The sequence below is a fragment of the Schistocerca serialis genome, chromosome 4 (genome assembly GCF_023864345.2).
Source record: "Schistocerca serialis cubense isolate TAMUIC-IGC-003099 chromosome 4, iqSchSeri2.2, whole genome shotgun sequence".
Lineage (NCBI taxonomy): Eukaryota > Metazoa > Arthropoda > Insecta > Orthoptera > Acrididae > Schistocerca > Schistocerca serialis.
The window spans coordinates 691415047-691440331 of NC_064641.1; the positions used below are offsets into that span (position 1 = coordinate 691415047).

General features: G+C 40.6%; 1 protein-coding gene across 1 annotated transcript in view; it reads right to left on the reverse strand.

Annotated features, from left to right (window-relative positions):
* Nucleotides 1-25285, reverse strand: part of LOC126473191 (regulator of telomere elongation helicase 1 homolog) — a 117956-nt gene that overhangs the window by 22730 nt on the left and 69941 nt on the right. The window contains exon 12 of the mRNA XM_050100086.1: nt 16505-16744. Coding sequence (XP_049956043.1) covers nt 16505-16744 — 240 coding nt within the window. The remainder of the gene's footprint in view (nt 1-16504; nt 16745-25285) is intronic.

Here is a 25285-nt window from a genome sequence, read left to right on the forward strand (position 1 = left end):
GGTACCACTATCTGATACCCCTTCCCTGTTCCATTCGCAAATGGTGTGTGGGATGTATGATTGTTGATAAACCTCTGTATTAGCCATAATTTCTCGAATTTTCTCATTGTGGACATTTTGCGAGATGTGAGAGAAATTAATTTGTTGTCTTATTCTAGCCAGAATTCTTTCAGAATTTCAACAGTAAACTACTCCGTGACGCACAAGCCTCTCTAGCAGCAACTGCCACAGGAACTTGCTTGTTTAGCAACTCTCTAATGTTATCAGGACAACTAAACAACTCTGTAATGAAATGAACTGCTCTTTGTTAGATCTTCTCTGTTTCTTCTATTAGCCCTACCTTGTAAGGGTCCCATTGACAAGCAATACTCCAGAATCAGTTGAACGAGTGTTTTGAAAGCCACTTCTTTCATGGATGTGTTACATTTCCTTAAGATTACTTTTCCTACATTTGTGTTATGTTGCTATTCCACTACAGAGGCTCCAGAAAGTCCTATCTTTCCAATGTTAAAATAGCACTTATACATTAATGTTTTCTCAGAAAGTATTTGAGCTCAGAAGTTGAAATTTTTACAGGTTATTTATTGGAGTATTGGCTACAACTTAATACATGGATTTTTAACCATTTGAATTCAGTAGTTAGAGATTAATTTTTTCTATTTCAATGAAAATTCACTACTTTTGTGCCATTTGTTGTTTATAAATTGAACAATATACAGGTTTCTGGAAAAACGTAGTGTTAAGTTACGCAGAAGGGACTGTGTAACATTTCCTAAAAATTTTAAGCAAATTGGTTTGGTAGATCCTGAAAAAAAATTAATTTGTATGAAAAAATAAAACTTTTGGGAATCAAGTGACAAAGTTTGGATTACCTTTTTCATGCATTTCAATCCATAGGCTGGATTATCTTCATCTGCTGCAAACTACTCCTCCAGTTTCCTCTTTCTCCTCCTCCTTTTTACTCTGACTTGTATCTCTAGACTATTTATAGCCCTGTCAGAAGCCCAAAGACATTCTTTGTCTAAAGCAAGCATTGTTCTTACCATGTTGAAACCTATATACATTCCCATATTTCGAAATACTTTGCATCTTACAACATTGCCATAATTGAATGTAGCAACAGCATCATACACACCAAAGTGAAGTGTTTCTATTCCAACACAGTTGTGGAGATTCTTGACCATGTAACACTATTTACACTTACATTGGGGTTTTGAGTTTTTCCACGAACACACTTTTTCAACAGTTCAGGAGCTGCTAGGTCTCTGAAACTATGTTTTATCACTTACATTACCACATCACGCAGACTATGTTTATGAATGTACACTTCACTAGCTAGCAATCCCGTGTTGTACTTACACCAATTCTTAAGTCCTTTGGGACACAAGTATTGATGGGGACCTTCATTGGTTGAAAAAGTATGGAAAAAAAGGAGCCCAAACCTGTTTCATTGAGACTGTGTGTGTTTTGCCTAATAGCTATTTCACAATAGTTCTATATTTTGTCAATAACACTGTCAGTTAACCTTCTCTTCTCACGCAAACCTTTACTATCACTGAGTTTTTGTTTTTGTTACAAAGCTTTCACTTGCCGAAGTATTGATCCCATTTGTTTCTGTACGTGTCCAATACATTCAGATTTCTGCACTACAACATCATCGCCATAGGGCTTCAGTTCTTGAATATGTTTGACACTTATAGAATCACCATCACCTAGGTAATTTACTTATCGCACATTATCATATGCAACAGAATAATGAAGTATACTAGCAACACCAGCCACTTCCGTTCCTCCACTGCTGACAGTATAGTTAGGTGTGCAATTATTTTCATGTGTACCTTCATTTTTTTGTGGACACCTACAATATATATATATTACTGCTACATCTAAAACTTTCCCTGTATACACACTGGTGGCAAATACTACACCATGAAGATATGCCAGGTACCATCGAATGCTGCAATCAGGTTTCTATTACCGCTGTTTTCTATTACTGCCTCTTCCACAGCATTTTTCATAGGTTCTATACAGACATATTCTACTTTAGACCCTATGAATCTATTATAGTTCATAAACTTGGTTGGGTGATTTGGAGTACTCATCATGCCAAGAAAACTGCACCTTCACCAATTGTATGCAAGGCATAAACAAATCTAATGTTGTGTTCATAGATTTTGCTACAATTTTCTTCATTTGGAATTACTGCAACACAGTTCCAAAAGGAGGTCATGTATGAACACTTACCACACTTCACTGGAAAGTCCTACGTGATTTTTTGCAGAGAGTTCCAGACAGACTTCACTACACTGAATACATCTTACACAGTTTGAAAAAATTCCGTTGAGAACTGACATATCAAATATTTCATTCACATCCGATTCGACAATAAAATATTTGTACTTTACACTAACGGAACCAATCTTCCTCTGCAAATTATTTTCTTTCTCACTTTCATGGCAATGGGCAGGTGTACCACCAAGATTAGGTTCACACACTTTGTTATCATCTTTATTGTTTACGGTAATAACAACTACCTTTGGCTTTCCAACATTCCTCCTTTTCTTAAAAGCCTTCAGAGGATCCCTAGTCACTTTACGTTTATCCACGGTTTTCCTTCAATAAGACAGAGACTTCAATGAACAGAATACATTAGGAATATTTTCAGCATTACAAGAGAGTAAATAAACATAAAACGTACGACAATCAAGCGAGTGATATATATCGAATTATCACACGTTACCCACAACACTTCTTTTGTAACACTTATTTTCTCTCACATTACTAATATGTACATGATGAGCATGTAGATTCATGAGTACAACATTTGACAGCAGTTTAACAGCACCACAGTGGGCCACACCCTGCAGAACATATTTCAAAAATATTTTAAAAATAGTTCTTGTCTTCTGAACTTATATTAATTGAAAGGGGAAAGTCTGCAGATATTTAAAATGCAAAAAAGGAAAAATTGAACATTTCATGATTTTGAATCTTTCCGGAGCTGCTGTAGGTCACATAACAGTCCTATCACACTTTCTGGGGGTACTCCTGAAATTTCCTCTACACATGTTCCTCTACGAGCGACATGTTGAGTTCACTCTGGAAAGAAGTCTTGAATCGAGTCACAAACCTGGGCTGATATCTCACGGATCTTTTTCACTAACCAGCAGTGCGGGGTTGGTGTCAAATGGAATGTGGAATCTATGTTCGTTTTTAAGGAGGCCATATTTGTTCCCCAAAAACATCATGATATGTGAGCATAATTCGGCAACCGATTGACATCAGCAATATAGACCTATAATTACGTGAATCTGACGTATTACCCTTCTTGATACAGAAATGACCTGCATTTTTTCCCAATCGCAAGTACCCTCCGTCGCTCCAGTGTCCTATGATAAACGTATGATGATTGAAAAGAGGTACTGTATTACGATCTTCCATGATGAAACAATTTCAGAAGACTAAATTCAGTAATTCAGCTTTCTTTCTGTCATTTTCCATTTTGGTGCCTGTATGGTCACTTAGTGACTGATTAGATGATTTCAATCTCCTTACTGATTTTGTGTAAGGCCAAAAGCTCTTAGGGTTCTTAGTTGTACCTAGTAAACAAACTACGTAGCTTCACATTTGCAGTGCAAATATTAGCTAATGCCACTGACATGGACACAAGGAAAATTGCATATGCCACTGACATGGACACAAGGAAAATTGCATACCATAGCTACTTCTACTGTTATAATGTGTGGTATTGTTATTTGGGCAATATTGAGCAAAATAATGCCCCCATGAACCATGGACCTTGCCGTTGGTGGGGAGGCTTGCGTGCCTTAACAATACAGATATCCGTACCGTAGGGGTAACCACAACGGAGGGGTATCTGTTGAGAGGCCAGACAAACGTGTGGTTCCTGAAGAGAGGCAGCAGCCTTTTCAGTAGTTGCAGGGGCAACAGTCTGGATGATTGACTGATTTGGCCTTGTAACTCTAACCAAAACAGCCTTGCTGTTGTGGTACTGTGAACGGCTAAAAGCAAGGGGAAACTACAGGCGTAATTTTTCCCGAGGGCATGCCCCTTTACTGTATGATTAAATGATGATGGCATCCTCTTGGGTAAAATATTCCGGAGGTAAAATAGTCCCCCATTCGGATCTCCGGGCGGGGACTACTCAAGAGGACGTCGTTATCAGGAGAAAGAAAACTGGCGTTCTACGGATCGGAGTGTGGAATGTCAAATGCTTTAATCGGGCAGGTAGGTTAGAAAATTTAAAAAGGGAAATGGATAGGTTAAAGTTAGATATAGTGGGAATTAGTGAAGTTCGGTGGCAGGAGAAACAAGACTACTGGTCGGGTGAATACAGGGTTATAAATACAAAATCAAATAGGGGTAATGCAGGAGAAGGTTTAATGATGAATAAAAAATAGGAGTGCGGGTAAGCTACTACAAACAGCATAGTGAACGCATTATTGTGGCCAAGATAGACACGAAGCCCACACCTACTACAGTAGTACAAGTTTATGTGCCAACTAGCTCTGCAGATGATGAAGAAATTAATGAAATGTATGATGAGATAAAAGAAATTATTCAGGTAGTGAAGGGAGATGAAAATTTAATAGTCGTGGCTGACTGGAATTCAACAGTAGGAAAAGGAAGAGAAGGAAACACAGTAGGAGAATATGGATTAGGGCTAAGAAATGAAAGAGGAAGCCTCCTGGTAGCATTTTGCACAGAGCATAACTTAATCATAGCTAACACTTGGTTCAAGAATCATGATTGAAGGTTGTATACATGAAACGCTAGAAGGTTTCAGATAAGATTATATAATGGTAAGACAGAGATTTAGGAACCAGGTTTTAAATTGTGGACTCTGACCACTATCTATTGATTATGAACTGTAGATTAAAAGTGAAGAAACTGCAAAAAGGTGGGAATTTAAGGAGATGGGACCTGGATAAACTAACTAAACCAGAGGTTGTACAGAGTTTCAGCGAGAGCATAAGGGAACAATTGACAGCAATGGGGGAAAGAAGTACAGTAGAAGAAGAATGGGTAGCTTTGAGGGATGAAGTAGCGAAGGCAGCAGAGGATCAAGTAGGTAAAATGACGAGGGCTAGTAGAAATCCTTGGATAACAGAAGAGATACTGAATTTAATTGATGAAAGGAGAAAATATAAAAATGCAGTAAATGAAGCAGGCAAAAAGGAATACAAACGTCTCAAAAATGAGATTGACAGGAAGTGCAAAATGGCTAAGCAGGGATGGCTAGACGACAAATGTAAGGATGTAGAGGCATATCTCACGAGGGGTAAAAAAAATAGATACTGCCTACAGAAAAATTAAAGAGACCTTTGGAGAAAAGAGAATCACTTGCATGAATATCAAGAGCTCAGATGCAAACCCAGTTCTAAGCAAAGAAGGGAAATCAGAAAGGTGGAAGGAGTATATAGAGGGTCTATACAGGGGCGATGTTCTTGAGGACAATATTAGGGAAATGGAAGAGGATGTAGATGAAGATGAAACAGAAGATATGATACTGTGTGAAGAGTTTGACAGAGCACTGAAAGACCTAAGTCGAAACAAGGCCCCGCGAGTAGACAACATTCCATTAGAACTACTGACAGCCTTGGGAGAGTCAGTCCTGACAAAACTCTACCATCTGGTGAGCAAGATGTATGAGACAGGCGAAATTCCCTCAGGCTTCAAGAAGAATATAATAATTCCAGTCCCAAAAAAAGCAGGTGTTGACAGATGTGAAAATTACCGAACTATCAGTTTAATAAGTCACAGCTGCAAAATACTAACGCGAATTCTTTACAAATGAATGTAAAAACTGGTAGAAGCTGACCTCGGGGAAGATCAGTTTGGATTCCGTAGAAATGTTGGAACATGTGAGGCAATACTGACCCTACCACTTATCTTACAAGAAAGATTAAGGAAAGGCAAACCTGCATTTCTAGCATTTGTAGACTTAGAGAAAGCTTTTGACAATGTTGACTGGAATACTCTCTTTCAAATTCTGAAGGTGGCAGGGGGTAAAATACAGAGATCGAAAGGCCATTTACAATTTGTACAGAAAGCAGATGGCAGTTATAAGAGTTGAAGGGCATGGTTGGGAAAGGAGTGAGACAGGGTTGCAGCTTCTCCCCGATGCTATTCAATCTGTATATTGAGCAAGCAATAAAGGAAACAAAAGAAAAGTTCGGAGTAAGCATTAAAATCCATGGAGAAGAAATAAAAACTTTGAGGTTTGCCGATGACATTGTAATTCCGTCAGAGACAGCAAAGGACTTGCAAGAGCAGTTGAACGGAATGGGCAGTGTCTTGAAAGGAGGTTATAAGATGAACAACAACAAAAGCAAAACGAGGATAATGGAATGTAGTCGAATTAAGTCGGGTGATGCTGAAGGAATTGGATTAGGAAATGAGACAATTAAAGTAGTAAAGGAATTTTGCTATTGGGGGAGCAAAATAACTGAAGATGGTCAAAGTAGAGAGGATATAAAATGTAGACTGGCAATGGCAAGGAAAGCGTTTCTGAAGAAGAGAAATTTGTTAACATCGAGTATTGATTAAAGTGTCAGGAAGTTGTTTTTGAAAGTATTTGTATGGAGTGTAGCCATGTATGGAAGTGAAACATAGACGATAAATAGTTTGGACAAGAAGAGAACAGAAGCTTTCAAAATGCGGTGCTACAGAAGAATGCTGAAGATTAGATGGGTAGATCACATAACTAATGAGGAGGTATTGAATAGAATTGGGGAGAAGTGGAGTTTGTGGCACAACTTGACTAGAAGAAGGGATTGGTTGGTAGGACATGTTCTGAGGTATCAAGGGATCACCAATTTAGCATTGGAGGGCAGCGTGGAGGGTAAATATCGTAGAGGGAGACCAAGAGATGAATACACTAAGCAGATTCAGAAGGATGTAGGCTGCAGTAGGTACTGGGAGATGAAGAAGCTTGCACAAGATAGAGTAGCATGGAGAGCTGTATCAAACCAGTCTCAGGACTGAAGACCACAACAACAACAACATAATGCACATACAGAATTACAGAAAAGAATCATTGGAAATGTGTGCTTTGCATCCAAGGAAATCATTTCTCACCCCTATGTATCTATGATATCATCGTTTTGGTAAAGTTTTACTTCCAAAGTCACTGAATGCTTCTCTCGTTGCTCTCCTTATGATTCACTTCATTCAAGTTTTGTCTGGCAGCTAGGTTTTGACTTCTCTTGATTCTGTGATGAAGCTTGCTTTGTTTATGTATCAGTTTTCTAACACAGTTATTAAAGAATAGTGGGTCTTTCCCTCCCCTTAAGACCTTACTCAGAACATACTTGTCTGATGCTCTACATCTTCATCCTCAGCACTGAATATTTGATGTTGCCTACTCAGATATTCTGCAATTTGTATCCTGTCACTCTTGCTGAGCAAAAATATTTTCCTACCTTTCTTAACATTCCTTTTCAGTTCCTGTAGTCACAGATGCTACCATTGCCTTATTATTATTGACACCCTCCTCAACATTAACTGAATAGAAAAGCTCAAGTCTGTTTGTTGCTAGTAAATCTAAGACATTACATCAAAGTTGGTTCTCTCAACATCTGCTCAAAGTAATTTTTGGACAACACATTCAGATTAATATCACACAAATCCCTGTCTCGGATATCAGTTGTGACCACGGGCTCTAACATTCGATACCTGGCAAGTTCCAGTCATCCCCTATTACAATAGCACAAGGTGTGGCTATAAAATAATGGGGCTATTTCTGTAAAACATTTTATTTAAACAACATAAATATTTAGTTATTGTCACCCTCAATATAATGGAACTCCTACAACACTTCATGCAAATTTTCCATTGATGGAAACAGTGCTGGAAGTCTTCCTCTGTGAGCTCCTTGATGATGTGTACCACAGTTTGTTTCACTGCTTCAACCGACTGAAATCTTGTTCCTCTTCATGCGCATTTGGTCTTGGGGAACAGATAAAAGTCACATGGTGCTAGGTCAGGTGAATACTATGGGTGGTCAAATACTGGAATGCTGTACTTCACTAGAAACCTTTTAACCAACAATGTAGTGTGAAATGGCGTGTGTGACTTGTTGTTCTAAAATTTGGGTATTTTTTTCCTTTTCACAGAGTTGAGCAAGTACCTCAAGGCAGTAATGTAGCTTTATAATCTGACCTTCAGGAACCCAGTGAGGATATACACTTCCATGAATATCGACACTTTGAATCTTGATTTGCTCATTCGAGCCCTCTTTGCTCTCAGTGAAGTTGGGCCCTTCCAGTCCATGGACTGGGGCTTAGTTTCTGGATCATAAATCAAAAATGAAGATTCATTACATTGTCACACTTTCCAAGAAATTAAAGTCATTTTCAATAGTACTCAAAGTGTCAGTACAACCATTATCACGAGTTTCTTTTTGTTCAATTGTGAGAATTTTCAGCACTCATTTTGCACACTTTTTTCATGTTAAACTGGTTATGTAAAATTTGTGTTGCACATTCTTTGTCAATTCCTATAGTTTCAGCAATCAATCAAATACTCAACAAACCATCTGATCAAATCAGACTTACTTCTTTGATATTTTCATCTATTTTTGATGTTGAAGGGTGTCTTGTGTGTGAGTCATCTTCACCGTCTTCTCAGCCATCTGGGAAATGCTTGGAACACTTAAAAACTCACATGCATGATAAACAGTCTTTGCTACACATTTCTTTTAGTAAAAGATAGGTTTTAGTAGCAGTTTTTCCAAGCCTCATGTGAAACTTCCCAACCATTTGTTGCTTCATTATTACACTTATGATTTTTCCGGCAAAACAAAATAACTGCTCTTACACAAATGAAGACCACAGCCACACTGCATGTCTACAGAAACCAGAGATGAAGGCTTCATGCTTCAGAGCTATTGGTCATTTATCTTTGACATGTGTACTTACTCTGTGACAGTATTAGTCCCATTATTTTATAGCTACATCTCATACACACGAAATTCTGGACATTCTCTCTGAAATATTCTACCACTGCAACTCCTAACACAGATGGTCTTTACAAGCACCAGATTACTATTTTTGACCCACGTGAGATGCTTAACTTCATCCAGATTGATTCAATTCAGAATCCCTGATAACCTCAGCATATATTATCAAATTCCTTACTGCAATAAATTTGCGCCACTTTTGGTGTCTTAACTATCCTTATGGCAAATATTCCAGTCTAAATTTAGAATCCTAATACTATTTGGGCATTATTACCTTTAATCGGCGGTTCTAATTCTGGTACCTTATCCTGGATGCTCCTGCAGTGTACTAATATCATATTAACCTTTTCTACTTCTGACCTCCAATGGCAGGCATTATCTGAGAATAATGTGCCAGGGTGCTACTCTAATTTTAAAAATAAATAAATAAAAATAAAAAAGTTCATGTGCAAGTCACACCTGCTCTGCTACCCTAGCACCCAATTACTGCATGTAGTACATGCCTAACCATTAAGGAGGGTCCTACAATTCTCCACCCTATAGTGGAGATTGAGAAATTAACATCTGATATCACCACCCAATTCTCTGTGCCTTTGGTTTTGGACCTCCCATTCTACTGCAAACCAGAGGACCCAATGAACTCTGGATACAATGCTATAATAGTGAGTTTAGCCCACATTCCACATGCGGTGCTAGCTGCTGCCATCACCAAATCACCCATCCACCAAAAGGAACACAGGATGGCCTCAGAACCCAAGCGGCAGATGTCATTTGTGACAAAATGAGCCAAGATTTGCAACCGTTGCATACATTGTGCTCGATAGCTGCCAGCAGAATCTCCTCCACATCTCCAACATGACCCACCCGGCCCTTCCTCCCCACTCCACCCACCACCAGCCAACAGACTGAGTCAAATGCACAATAGCATTTTTTTTCCTGACATGCCTGCTATTTCCCTGAGAGGATCTATAATCTGCCTAAAATTGGAGCTCTCAATGACTAGCGTATCTGCCCTCTGCACTTGCCTGGACTGAGCAGGAAAGTTGGCCACTGTCCCAGCAGGAGCCATCCCGTACTGGCTCAGAAGTATTAAACACTGGGTACAACTTTCTATCTGTTGTTAAGGTGTAAGGGGCCAGCTAAGTGTCCCATTCCTTCTTTTGCCTTCTGGCCAGTAACATGCACACCCATCACTGCCCGCCATTCACTTTTGAGTAAAGACTCAGTTATTGCATATCTGAAGATGCAGCGACAACCAGGTCACCTGCGGATTCAAACAGCACCAAATCTGTTCATGTCTTGTCACTGGAACCCAATGTCACTGCAGCTTCCAGCAGTAGCCAGAAGCCTGTTGACAGTGGCCAATGCAGTTCACAGCTGTTTATGGACAGTGGTAAATTCTCCTTGGGTTGCACAAACACAACAAGTACAGTCCCTATCCACATCATTCTGTGGGGGGAGGGGGGGGGGGGGGGGGGGGACCTGTTAAATTCTCAAAAATGCAAAAGAAGTGGAACTAATTAAAAAAGAACAAAAAGACCCCTGTAGGGAAGAAAATTACCCAACTGTGGTGCTATTGATGTTGGGATGTGCTTAAATATAAACGAGGGAAATAAACAAACACTAAAATCTTCTCTGTAGAGTTCTCACTAAACACAAAGATCTTAAGATCTGCAAGCTCTTAGAACAGAAATTTTAAAAAAACTCAGCTTTGACAGAAATTCAGCTCACACAAAAGATAAAGCAAAAAGTAAATACACAAGTTTGAACTGTACACAGAGACTAGACAACCAGATAAAAACACAGATAAATATTCACTTCTTGACAGATGCTCATGGAAAATAAATCCTGAACAACACTAAAGGCTATGTACTAACACAAACTACTGGCAATGCCACTCTGAACACTTCTATCACCTGTCTAGCTGTCGCCAAACTGACTGATAAACTACTCATCACAAATTGAAAGTGAATCAGCCGATGGTGGCAGTAATGACGGTCTGAAGTTACACTACTCAGTTCAGACAAAGGCTACCGCAGGAAATAAATATGCAAGCTTTTATGTAAATAAAAACTAGACAATCAGATAATAACACAGATAATATTCATTTCCTGGCAGACGCTCATGGAAAATAAAGGCGGAAGTAAGATAAACTCTACACACTAACTCAAACTGCTGGCACTGCCATTGCACCTCCCACCTGAGGAGCTGCCCCTAATCTAACATTAATTTTGCCTAGCTGTCACACTACTGTAAGTGACAATAAATTGAAGGCTCTTTCCATATGAATTATCAAAATTCTTTTGCCCGCTCACTTAATTTTTTTTTTTTAATTACTCAACCTATCTCTGATGTACACTGATAAAAAAGTAACAACTCCCTCCACATGTGAAGTCTTATGACAGAAAAAGGAACCTGTGACCGCTGGAGGCAGTGCCACAAGTTCCTCCAAATGTCGTAACACAACATACACACATATGTAATACTAACTAATGTAAATCCACCCGATGATGGAGGTTTAAACCTTCGAAACGCGTCGTGGAAAAAGAAAAAAAAGAAAAAGAAAACGGTGACTGGTAACAGTAAACTTGTTGTTTCATTTAATGTCAGTAACAGTCACGGTAAAGCCTAACCTAAAAATGTTCGCATTTAAAGTCCCTCCACTGTCATAAGGGAAAAGCTTCAGATCACAGTGGTGAGAGACTCCCAGGGCAAGAAATCCCAATATAATTAATCACCTTTCCTCGTCCAGTGTTCTCTTCCTCACATTTTGTAACTTAATCTCTTACTGGTAGCAGTTTATCTTAGATTGCCAGAGCAACAAAGTTTTCCAAGCAACTGGAAAAGGGTGCAAGAGATTCATATTTTCAAGAAGGGTAATTGAACAAATGCATAAACTGCTATAGACCTATACTGCAGATGTCAATCTGTTGTAAAATTACAGAACGCTTTCTATGTTCACATTTTATGACCTTTTAGGAATAGAGAATAGTGTGCTGCATCCATCAACAAGAATCCCACAAACTACAGTCTCATGAACACAGTTTGTTCTGTTCATCTAGGAGGTACAGAACACAGTAGTGTGTCCATGTTCATGGCAAGTTCCATGAATTTTGGAAGACGTTCAACACAGTTCTGTATTCTCATATAGTGCACAAAATACAAGCTAATGGAACACTGAACCATCTTTGTAATTGGAATGAAGATGTAGGTAACAAAACTCAGCATGTCATTCTGAACACTTAGGGTGCCCTGCCCATAATATTACACACACATCTTAGTGAGGACTGCCACAACCATAATATAACAGGCAGTGCGCCTCATTAGTTCTTGTGAGTAATACTCGTTATCCAGCAAATAAGAGAAGGGACATCAACAATTCTAGTACACATTTTTGCAGTCTGATTCATAACAAGGCACTCTGATAATCGAAGCACTCAAGCAAGCAAGTTGAATGTAAGACATCACTGTTAGCACATTGTGTACTTGAAGCAGTATGTTTGACAATAATCCACTCAGTGATGCAGAGATTTTTTGCATTCTCAAAGAATCTGAAGATGAACTTAGTGATATTTTTGATGTTGATGACATGGATGAAGAGTTCAGTTACAATTTATCTGATTCAAATAAGAAAGTTTCTGTAATTTTTATGTTGTATACATATTTTGTTAGCATAATGTATCTGATGAAATAATAGAATGTGATGCCTCCTCCCCCTCACCTGAAGAAGGCATTATTTTGAAACTCCTGTGACAACAGGTGATTTAACAGAAGAACAATACTTTAATAATAATTTAAAGAGCAATTAATACGCTATATTTCAAAGCAACAATAATAGTTTCACATACTCATTACAAGATAATCATGATTGTAAAATCAGATATGTTTGAGCTTATACAAAGGCTTCCCAAGTCATTCTTTGCAAAATCAGATATGTTTGAGCTTATACAAAGGCTTCCCAAGTCATTCTTTGCACCCACTATTTACGGGTGGAATAAAAAGGGAAGAAATGATTGTTGCTCACTGAATGTCATCTGCCACACACCATATGGTGGCTCGCAGAGTATATAGATTCAGAAGTGGTAACATTCTTCTTTTTGTTTGTTATGGTATCAGATTGTTATTTTACTTGATTTGCAAAGTAACTATGTAAACAGAAACTTACCTCATAGCAACAACTGTTTAATATCAGCTTGAGATAACAGAATATGTAAGATAAGGGAAAGGCAACCACTTACCTTTTACCTATAGATGACTGGTATATGGCCAACAGAAACACTGCCACCCCCCCCCCCCCCCAATACCAATAGGTGCTCTCTCTCTCTCTGTCACACACACACAACCTTTTTTTTGCAAATTCTCCCTTATTCGCACCCCTCTCCCCCCTTTTTTTGCAACTTCTCCCTTATTCGCACCCCTTCCCCCCTGCTTTTGCAACTTCTTTCTTATTCTCTCACTCTTTATCATCACTGCACTGCAGCAGCCATGTCATCTAGTGCAAGATCTGCCTCTCACACTCCTGCTTCCCCCCCCCCCTCCTTGCCTCATGCGTCCTTCCCTCCCTCCCAACCTCCATCCACATAGGCAACTACTTTCAATAACTGAAATTCAATAATTAGTCTTTCCGCTACCACAGGGATGTACATTTGGTGTCTGTGTGTGAGAATGTGTGTACTCTTACCGGTAAAAGAGCATGAGCTTGAAAGCTAGTGTTAACTGTTTTTTGTTGTGCGTTCCTGTGTGCCACGCACCAGTCCTGTGCCATGCACCACTCCTCTGTAAGTAAGTGGTTACCTTTCCCTCCCTACTCCCTCCCAACCTCCATCCACATAGGCAACTGCTTTCAATAACACTGGGCAATCACCATAAAAATGACAGATAAACTCTTGTTCTGAAGATCAAGTGACATTTCGTTTTTTAGAGTGAAGATTTTAAATTTGGGGGAAATTTCTTTTTTTTTTTGGGAGTTGGCACACCTATCAAATAACGAAACACAAATGCTCTTCAGCTGTTTGTAAGTCATAAACATAGATACTGTTGCTGTGACTGTGAATTACATGTAGTTTCTACTCAAATTAATGCAAAATTTCTGGTTCGTGAGTGCTTTTTTAGTGTAAAATTTGTAAAAATTCCACAAAAATGTGTAAATATGGTGAATAACTTTTGTTATATTTGTGGTGAAATAACATTTTCCTCACAGAAACGCAATCTGACGCCTCTTGCAAAGACTGCCTATCAGTATTATTTCGGTATGAAAGTAGAGGACCAGGATAAGTCTTGGGCTCCACATATATGTTGCAACGCATGTTCAGTTACACTGCGAGAATGGCTGAAAAAGAAGAAACGATCTATGGCTTTCGCTGTGCCTATGATTTGGTGGGAGCCTACAAACCATACAGATGACTGCTATTTCTGCCTGACTCCACCTATAAAAGCATTGTCTATGAAGAAAAGAAGAACAGTTCAGTACCCGAATCTTTCATCTGCTATTGAACCCATTCCACATTCGGATAGTTTACCAGTTCCTACTCCACCTAAAAATTGTGTGTTTGAAGTAGAAAATGAAGCCAGTGTGGAACAAGAAGAACCAAACAAGCCTTCCACATCCCATGACCCTGATTTTGAGGGAAAAGATGATAAACCGCACAGACTGAGTCAAGCGGAATTGAGTGATCTCATTAGAGACCTTGGCCTGTCAAAGGAGAATGCAGAAATTCTTGGGTCTTGACTACAGCAATGGAATCTTCTCCAAAGTGATGTGAGAGAATCTCACGGTACAGAAAACGTCACAGGGAACTGCTTCCCTTTTTTGAGAAGAAAAATAATCTTGTTGTTTGCTGTGACATTAATGGCTTGATGAAATCTTTGAATTTGAGTCATGATCCAACTGAATGGAGGTTATTCATAGACTCCTCCAAGCTTAGTTTGAAAACTCTGTTACTTCACAATGGGAACCTTCTTTCATCTATTCCTGTTGATCATGCTGTTCACATGAAGGAGACATATGCAAATATGACAGCTCTCTTGGACTCAATTAAATATCATGAACACAAATGGAAAATCTGTGGTATCTAAAAGTCATTGCCATACTCTTAGGAATGCAACTGGGTTAGACAAAGCATTGCTGTTTCTTATGTATGTGGGACAGTAGAGATAGGAAACTGCATTATATTAAAGAAGACTGGCTTGCAAGAAATCTTCACCCTAGCGAGAAAAATGTCGTTGCCAAGCCTCTTGTGGACCCAAAAGATGTTCTTCTTCCACCCCTGCATATCAAGCTGGGTTCCATGAAAAACTTTGACAAAGCTATGAACCGAGAAGAACTGGCCTTTAAGTACATAAGAGAGAAACTTTCGAAATTAAGTGATGCAAAAGTTAAGGAAGGCATTTTTGTCGGACCACAAATAAGAGAACTTGTAAAGGATCCTGCATTTGACCAAGTTTTGGAGGGGAAAGAAAAGGACGCTTGGGAAGCCTTCAAGGGCATTGTTCATGGATTTTAGGCAACAAAAGAGATGACAACTACAAGCATTTGGTGATAGTGCTCCTGCAAAAATACTGTAACCTTGGATACAACATGTCCCTTAAGAGCCATTTTCTCCACTCCCACCTAGACTCTTTCCCTACTAGTTGTGGAGCTGTTAGTGATGAACATGGTGAGAGATTCCATCAGGACATTTCTGTTATGGAACAAAGATATCAGGGCCATTGGAATGAAGTAGTGCTTGCGGATTACTGTTGGTCTTTGTGTAGGGATTCTGCAGAACTCCATTACAAGAGGCAAGCTAAAAGACGACGAAGTCAATAGGCCACCACATGATTCTCTTCAGACACGACCATCTGCGAAGTATTTTTCCAGCAATTTAGAACTCTTAGCATGTAATTACTGGTTAAAAAAGTCAAATGCACTATCACTGTTGTTAGCATGTATGTAATTAAAATGTATCCTTTTCTCTCAATCCGTTAATATGTAATACTTCCACTTTGTGTATATCATAGAAACTGGAGCTAATAAAAATTTTTCATTGTCATATTTGTTTTTCTCAACCCAAAATTAGTAGGAATTGCCTCATGAAGTGCTCGAAACATTCAAAAATTATTTTTTTGTTGCCCAGTGTAATTGATATTCAATAATTAGTCTTTCCACTACCACAGGCATGTACTTTTGGTGGCTGTGTGTGAGAATGTGTGCACTCTTACCGATAAAAGAGCAAGAGCTTGAAAGCTAGTGTTAACTGTTTTTTGTTATGTGTTCCTGTTTGCCATGCGCAAGTCCTATGTAAGTAAGTGGTTACCTTTCCCTTATTTTACACATTTTTCCAGCCCAGAATTTCCATTACTGAACTAACAGAATAAATAATATATTCACGAAACACTCACTCTCTCTCTCTCTCTCTCTCTCTCTCTCTCTCTCTCTCTCTGTGTGTGTGTGTGTGTGTGTGTGTGTGTGTGTGTGTGTGTGTGTGTGTGTGTTTTTTACACTTGTCTCCTAGACAAAAGACAAATAATTGCTGTACGTACCATAAGTTCAGCTTGTCTAAAGAAGGATCGTATATTCCTCACAATGGGACCAAACTGACGAAAAGTCTTAATGTGTGGTTGCAACCATGCAGATAATTGTTTTTTGAAACTGGCATTCTCAAATCTCAAATCACAGAGCAGGACAGCACCATAATCCTTGGCATGTCTAATGACACGTCCCATAGCCTGATTCACAGCTCTTGATGCCTCCAGCTGATACCAGTCACGACCTGACAACATCTGTAAACATTTTTCAGTTACTGGTTTTGAAGGTAAAGTAACAAACAATAACTGAAAGTAATGTTTAACAAAAAAATAAAACTGTGAATCAAAAAGTGATATGATGAGTGAGACTGAATCACATGACTTTTCTATCTGCTCTTGTTCACCTAGCCTTTCATGTTCATATTTTACAAACATTGCAACATAATACACTATACATGCACGCTTCTTAAAATATGAAACTGTTCAAGGCTGAATGAAAACAGTTTTTATGGCTGTTAATGGATGACTGCACTCTGTTGAATAAGGTTGTAGTGGCTTAGTTCCTAAATGGGTTAAATGACATTGGTTTTATAACAAATTAAAGAAATGAATTTAATAATGTACATTCCACTGAAGACACATCAGACAGGCAAAGTGAAAAATGTTTAAATTTAAAAAAATTAATTAGTATTATATAATTACAGAAGTTACTCGATGCTAAATCTTGAATTTCTTCATTTCATATGTACATTTGCTTTATTTTTGCCTTTTCAGTAAAGTTACCATAATTACTTCAAAAGTTCCTGAATGGGACATCACACTGACATAGGAGGTGGAATTATTGTTAAGTGTATAATCATAAAAACTGTACATTTACCCACTAAGCTGACTCCACATATTTAGCATTCAGGTCATTATCAACTACTTGGAGGAGGCTTGAACAGTCTTTTCCCCTTTAATATTTAACACCTCTGTCCTAAAATAGAACAGATTTTTATCTGATCTATTATAAAACAGCTGCCTGAAAGTGTATGACTATTTTCACATGAGACAACATTTGCTGTTAAGTTTTTTGTCACTAAATAACTATTACTGTCATGTTCTACAGCTACAGCATAGCAAACAAACTAAATGTATGACTCCCTTTCACCTCAGCATTTTCTTATATCTTTCTGTAGTTCTTTAAACTGAAATTTTACATAATAATGTAAGAATTACTCAAACTACAGTTCTGTCTATTTATCCTGGAAATTACCCACAGTTTTTATTCTGTGAATGTCTTTAATCATTCCAACCATCATTCATCTGAGTTGCACACAAAGAACTAAGTAGTAAAACGTGACTACAGGTTTTCTCATTATGGTTCGGATGCAAGAAAAATGTGAATGTTAGTCAGAAAGCTTTATGAAAGATCAAACATTTAACATGCAGAATCTTTATAATCCAGAAATCACATACAGAAGCCTCTTTTTGAAAACCAACATTCCCATAGGTTTCTTCCCCCGCATTTCATAACATCTAGTCTACAAGGAAACTATAAGTCTACAGCAGAGTGTGTAATGAAATGAGCCACCTCAGTCAATTCTTGGCTACACCTGATGGTCAATGGTATCAACCACATATACCCTTCAACTGTACGCTTGGAAGAAAGTCTTTGGTACTGACAGCTGAATAGCATTGTTTCGTTGTCTAGTGACCATAGGAACCAGTCAGTCATTTATTAACAAATGAAAAATATTAAGGGAAGGGCAGATATTGTTGCATAGCAATGTAGATTTATGCAGAGGATAACGGGTGGGACCTTTGATAATATTTTGTGATCAGCTGAAACTTGTGTCAATGTTAATCATTCATACATAGAGGTTGAAGTGCTGGAGCCACCAGGGCGACAATAGCAGAGACTGGTAAAGGAGGGTGAATTATCGTTTTACAAGCAGCATAGGGCAGTTTTGTGCCAAATGCCTGTTAATGTTTCACTCACAAAAACAGAACACAAGAGGTTCAAACTGTCCTTATGACAAATCTCAGAAACCCATCAGTCACTGTTTGGCTAACAACCCATATCATTTTGTTGGTCATGATGAGATGCAAACTCTGGAACACGGAAAGATGAAACTATTGTCTCAAAAGGTATCTCCACATTTCAGTGCTATTGCTTCTACATAAAACAATAAGTTGCCACAAACAACAAAAAGTTTAGCATCTCTAAAGGTGCGAAAATTCTTGTGGAATATGTGAATCAAGTGAGTGGTGAGACCTGCAGGACTTCGGTGAACAGCATAGCAGATTTCATGATAAGGAGCCGAAAATGAGCTGTTGTAGAATCCTTTGTGGAAAAACTGATTGCAAATCAATGACGGAGCAGTGAGAGTTCAAGCAGTTCAGAAGGGAAGACTTGCAATCAGATTCTGAAACCAATGTGAGTGACGTTTTTCTATTATAATACTGGCAGTACACTCAGGAATTTAAAAGAAGTACATGCCATCAACTAATCATCAAACTGTGAGCAGACTGAAATTTACACTCTGCAGTGGACTGTGCACAGATATGAAACTTTCTAAAAGATTCTAGAACTACCCAAGAATGACTCATGACTTGTCCTCACTGTTTCACTTCTGTTCGTCACTCATCTCCTACCTTCAAAACTGTGATAACTGGTTGTGAGTCTTGCTTTGGTAGCTTGATCGGTAGAGTCCTTGCCTGTGAAACGTAAAGATCCTGAGTTCGAGTCTCGGGCTGGCAAAAAGTTTTAATCTGCCAGAAAGTTTCATAACAGCACACAATCCGATACAGCATGAAAATTTCACTCTGGAAATCCCTCAAGGTTGTGCCTAAGTCATGTCTTCATGATATCCTTTCTTCCAGTACTGCTAGACCAGTAAGTTTCACAGGAGAACTTCCATGAAGTTTGGAAGACAGGAGAGGTGGTCTGTCTGCAATCCTCCCTGGGTATCTCCACAACAGTTTGCTGAGTAACGCAATATGTTAGCTGCAGGATATGCTTCTAATGTCAACATGCCTTTTTCTCATTATCTGTGTCTTGACTTGAAAATCTCTCTCTCTCTCTTTCTCTCTTACACCCTCACTCCCCCCCAAATTGGTGTCCCAATACCACATATGCTTTGTATTGTCTACTTCTTCTCCATTTTGGCATGCTGCTGAGTGCTGAAAACTCAACAACAATCATTTCTCTCCACACTTCTAAATCAGACAATGTTCTTCCTTCAAAAATCACATAACAACAACTTTTTACAGTCAGGAAACAACTTTGAACAATTCTCTGTCTACTTGACAGGTGTACCTTAACTACGTTAGCAATGAAATGAGTTACAGTTCAAAGCAGAGTCTACTAACATGAACTACTTTTGTTCCATGACTTTTTCGGGATCGTCAAGGCTCTCTTCTTCCATGGAGTCTGGGGCAACTCCGAGAGAGGTTTGCTGCTCAGAGAGAAAACATTAAGAACAGCATGCGTGGCCACACAAGCTGCGGGCCCAGGAAATACCAAGCTTGACATCTGGCACCAAGGGAAGGTGGAAAGAGCCACTTGGGAAGGAGAGACTATGTATGGTGCATCACTCCCCCATGTGAGGCCGGTTGCCGGCATGCCTGACCATAAACTGATATGGCATGGTGGGACTTGCATGTTGAATGTGGGATTTCTCTATATGGGCATGTTAGCTGAATGGCAATGGAGACGGTGTTGTTAATGAAAGGGGCAATGCTGGTGGCAATGCTGTCTCTTGGATGTTGCCTTGCATCAGAAGGGAGAGTTGTGACGCAACCCGATGTGACAGCAAAGGGTGCATGGCACAGGGGGAGCTGTGTACAGGGACTTAAGATCTGTCTCTTGGGGAAAGGGGGGGGGGGGGGGGAGGGTGTTTGAGCAGGCTGCTAGGCTGGGGAGGGGGGGGAGGGTTGCCACCTCATGGACGACTCCTCTGTGCTAGGCACCTGCTGTTCCCCTCGCTCTTTGCATGGAGCACAGACCACCAGGTGCTCCGCATGCCCATGACCTCGTTTGTCGGCATGGGATCTCAGCGCAGGTCAGCAAGGATCCTTCACCACACTCGTGGGTAGCCGGGGCATATTCTGCCAAACCCAGAGGGTCCAGTCCGCTGAACGACTGGGTGACCATCCCACCATCTGAGTAGGAGTGGGTCCTTGACCAAGAGGTGGAAACTTGGGCTAGTAGGTGGGTTACGGGGCCATCGAGGGGGACCAGTATGTTGGTGACAGTTTGCTGAACCCGGCAGCTCAGGAGTGCCCTTGGCCTAGAGGCAAGTTTGGTGGGCAAGCTGCAGTAGTCCCCCGCCCATGCCAGAGGAGCCGGTCTGGGGCAAGAGACAGACCTCCACCTTTCTTCACTTGTCAAACTTCATGATGGCTGATTGAAAGATGAGTAACATGAGTTCACCTTAATGGACATCTATGGTGTCTGATCCCTCCTCACAGGACAAGCTGGGAAAGGCAACAGACGAGAATTTTATGAGTAGGCACACCAGAATAACACTGCTCCTAGAGCAGAATGTTAAAAATGGGAAAATAAGACAAGCTGCTCTGATGACTACTGAAGATGAGTTGGCAGCATGGGCCACTGCTAATTCAGGGCTCGAAGGCCGTGTAAAAGAACTGCGAAAGGAAAACGAGAGGCTGCACAAGCAGCCAGTAAAGACCTGGGCACGTGTGGCTGCACAGACGCCACCCACACCACAAACTATGAAGGACACGATAGCAAAGGTCACCAAGTGGCCAGACACAGTAGTCTTTCTCACACTGCTGCCTGGCCAAGACATAAAAAAGGTCCAGGAGATTTTCACAACAGAAGTGAACCACGCAAAGGACAAGATTAGAATTAACAAGGTGAAACAAGGTAAAAATGTTGTAATTGTAGACATGGCAACAGAGGAGGGCAAGGAAAAGCTGTTAAAAAAACCAATAGCTATGTAAGATAGTAAAATGTGAACGACCTAAAAAGCAGAATCCTCTTGTCATACTATATGATGTACTGACTATAATGAAAGATGAGAAACTGTATGAAATGATAAAAAGACATAATTTTGATGAGATGGAAGGATGAGGAATTCAAAAAGAGTTAAGCTGAGATTCAAAACGGGACCTCAGGAGCATGATGTCATCCATCATGTTGCTGAGGTCACTGGAGCAATGTGGAGAAAAATCACAATGGGCAAATTGTACATAGGCTTCAGGTTAATGCCAGAGATTATTTTGTGGTACCTCACGGCCACAATTGTGGGGACCTGGACCACTTCTCAAGCACTGTACCAGAGGGTCAGCTTGCTCCCAGTGTGCTGCAGAAAACCACACAAGAAAAGACTGTAATGCAATAGGGATATGTGTCCCATGCAGGAATAGGGGTAAAAGATCATGTGGTGTCACTGGGAGGACTTGTCCTACCTACAGAATGCTTGAATAAAGATTCATTTCAAGAATTGATTATGGCTCAGGCCACAAACAGAAACAGGATGCCAAAGAGCAAATCCCCGAGCAAAAGGAGGAGGGACGCAATGTGAGCAAGTAAATTCAAAGAATTTTTGAGGATGCTTTCAGGCACCCAGAAGACAGGAATGGTTGATACTGGAATACAAACAGAGCTGCCCACACCAGCTGAAGCTTTCTCCTCCCAAAGCTGGGGACATAGGCCAACTGAAGACCAAGGGCGGCAAGGACGTCCTGTGGTAGTGGCCTGACCAGTAGTTATGCAGAGGACCAAAGCGTGCAGAGAGCGACAATACGAAATTCAGGAGAACACAATAACAAGCACTAGTGTGCTTCCAATTGTGAAGGAACCATCTCCTGTTAGAGTACCACCCATGCACCCTGTTAGGGTATACCCAAATCTTGAACACGCCATGTAACTAGCCAGGTTGGAGCAGCCAACTACCCTGACCACTGCGTTGTGGCATGTGGTCTAGGTGGGGTATGAATATGGCACGAAAGTTGGTGATGGAGGCTGTTGACAGAATACAGTTTAAGTCAATTAATCTCTCCACCGACTTTGGAACCCTATGAGATGTGGTCAAAAAAGTATTTGAAACAAGAGGTGAAGAGTTTGATTTAGATGAAATTTATGTTCAATCAGTTTTGGCAAATGGACGCATTGCATTCGACTGCCGAAATAATTGGCCAGAAAATCATGTACATACCTACTTCCCATAATGACCACAATAACTATTGGACAGCTAAATACACACAATAGCAGACTCGAGATGCAGGAGCTGCACAAGGTGGTGGAGAAGAAGAGATTAGGTGTGTTCTGCCTGCACGAGCCGTACTCCCAAGCTGGGCAAATAGCCATCGGAGTCGCGACATGGCAGGTAGTCAGTAGTGGAAACGAGCCGAAAGCGGCAATGATAATAACGAATAAAGCATTACGAATAACAATTCTCTCTCAGTGATCGACTTGATTACATTTACAATTACATTTACAATAGGTGGCAGAGAGTGCCACAGGGACATGGGGTGGAAGATCCAATTGAATTATAACAGAACGGACTGGGAGTGCCTAGCAACGGAGTGCGACATTCCTGCATTACCAGAAGATGACCAAAACCAAAATGTAAATGTGGAATGATGGGTATGTCGAAGAGCTAGTGAGAGCTATCACTAGTGCAGTGAAGGCAGCAGTACCAACCAGGAGGGGGGCATAGCAGCCTCTCCATCACCATGACCATGGTCTGCCGAACTGGAGCAAATGCACCAGTCTATCAGAAGAGTGAGAAGGCATTACCAGCGCAGTGTCATCCAGTGGGAAAAGCAATGATGGTTGCAACAATACAGGGAGTTAAAAAGAGACATTCCAGAAGGACCTTTCGGCAGTTCCAGTTCGAAGTTGGGAGAGAGATGTCACAAATCAACTAGCTACTGACCCACTGGGAGTGCCGTATAAGTTGTGAGGGAGAAGACCCACTCTCCAATGGTTCTATCTACAGTCTGGCATGGGGACAGATGACGGAGTCTTGGCAGGAAACTGCTGAGGTCCTCCTCTAGTCCCTGTTGCCTGATGACAATGAGAAAGGCGAAACAGAGGGCCAGCACCAAATAAGAGAAGCAGATCTTGTAGGATATACAAATGATAGGGCAGTATACCCCTTCTCTGAAGAGGAGGTGGCTGCCCAGATTAAATCTTTGGAGAGAGGAAAAGCTCCTGTGCCAGGCGGCATTGTTGCAGAGGTGGTGCAGTTCCTCGCCCCTCAGTCGGTAGCATTACTCACAAAATTGTATAACAAGTGTCTCAGGCTGCAAAAATTACCTAAAATTTGGAAAACAGAAAATGTGGTCATAATAAAGAAAGGACCAGAAAAAGACCCAACTGAGACCAAATCGTACACACCAATCTCTTGGAAAACTGTTCAAGAAATTATTGGCTGATAAACTGGCTGCACTTGGAGTGCTGTGCGGGATGAGTTCGGCTTCAGGTCTGGACGGTTGGCATCTGATGCAATCACCCTGGCAGCCAAGGTCTGTGATTCAGCCTCCACCTTTGACCACCTTTAGTGGCCTTCACTTTTCTCCTGTTTACAGGAGAAGGAGTGTCCAAGGCCACTATATGGTTGACTGAGGAGTTATTGCGACGATCGGGAGGTCTGGCTATCATCCCCTAGTGGGACAGTTAGAAAATCAACAACAAAGGGATGCCCAAAGGGCTCTGCATTGGAGCCCTTGTTTTGGGACATCCATACGGAACACTACTGGACAGTATGTATCACAGTGAAAATGCAATAGAGGTGAAAGCCTACGCAGATGACTTCCTCCTGCTGGTAGGTGGCTGTAACTGCGAGGACAGTGAGCCCAAGATCAAGAAGCCAAGAATATATTGCAAGAATGGTGCCATAAAACTAAAATAACAGTTGCACCAAGTAAGCCAACCTACCTTTAGCTGAAAGGACAACTAATTAGAAACCCAACAGTCACAATCGAGGGCTCACAAGTTCTCTGGCACCGAGAGGCGTACTATCTGGGAATCATTGATGAAGGGTGGAACTTTGCAAAGCACACTGAAACTGTAACCCAAAGAGCCTTAGAAGTGCTCGATCCTGATATGCATCAGGCACAAAAGATTCCATCTCCCTCCTGAACTGATAAAGTTATACTACAACAGTATATTAACATCAATAGTGGGTTACAGCTCAGGAGTCTGGGCACACAGGCTCACGACAGTGGTGCCTGCCATGGCCGTGAGAAGGGTACAGAGAAATATGTTATTAAGGTCAGTTGGGGCCTACAGGACATCCCTGGGTGGGGCCTTGTTGGTAATAATGGGGCTTTGGCCCCTCGATATCAAAATTAGAGAACAGGCTGCATGGTTCTGGGCAAAGAAGGAAGAGACTGGGAAAACGGGGGATATTCTGCATGACTCTTCAGGCTGGGGATAAGGGAACAATTAAGAGAAGGGGTGTAGAGCTGTTGCAGGAAGTATGGGAAGCTGATGACACTGGACGTAGAACTTTTCAATTCCTGCCAGATATAAGAGAACAACTAAGTCTGGGATATTTTAAGCCAACAAGGAGACTGTTTCACTTTCTCACTGGTCATGGGCCTTACGCAACGTATTTGTGTCAATTTGGGAGAAGGGCTACACATTCATGCGACTGTGGTGCACCAGAGGGTACTCGAGACCATTTGGTTTATGGGTGCCCCCTACACAACGATGTAGCAGCTGCACTGAGGCAGCAATTACCACACAATGACACCTTTAACCTGTTATGACATGAGGATACATTTCAAGTACTGAATGACCTGGCCAATGAGGTATCACAGAAAGTTGTTCTAGAG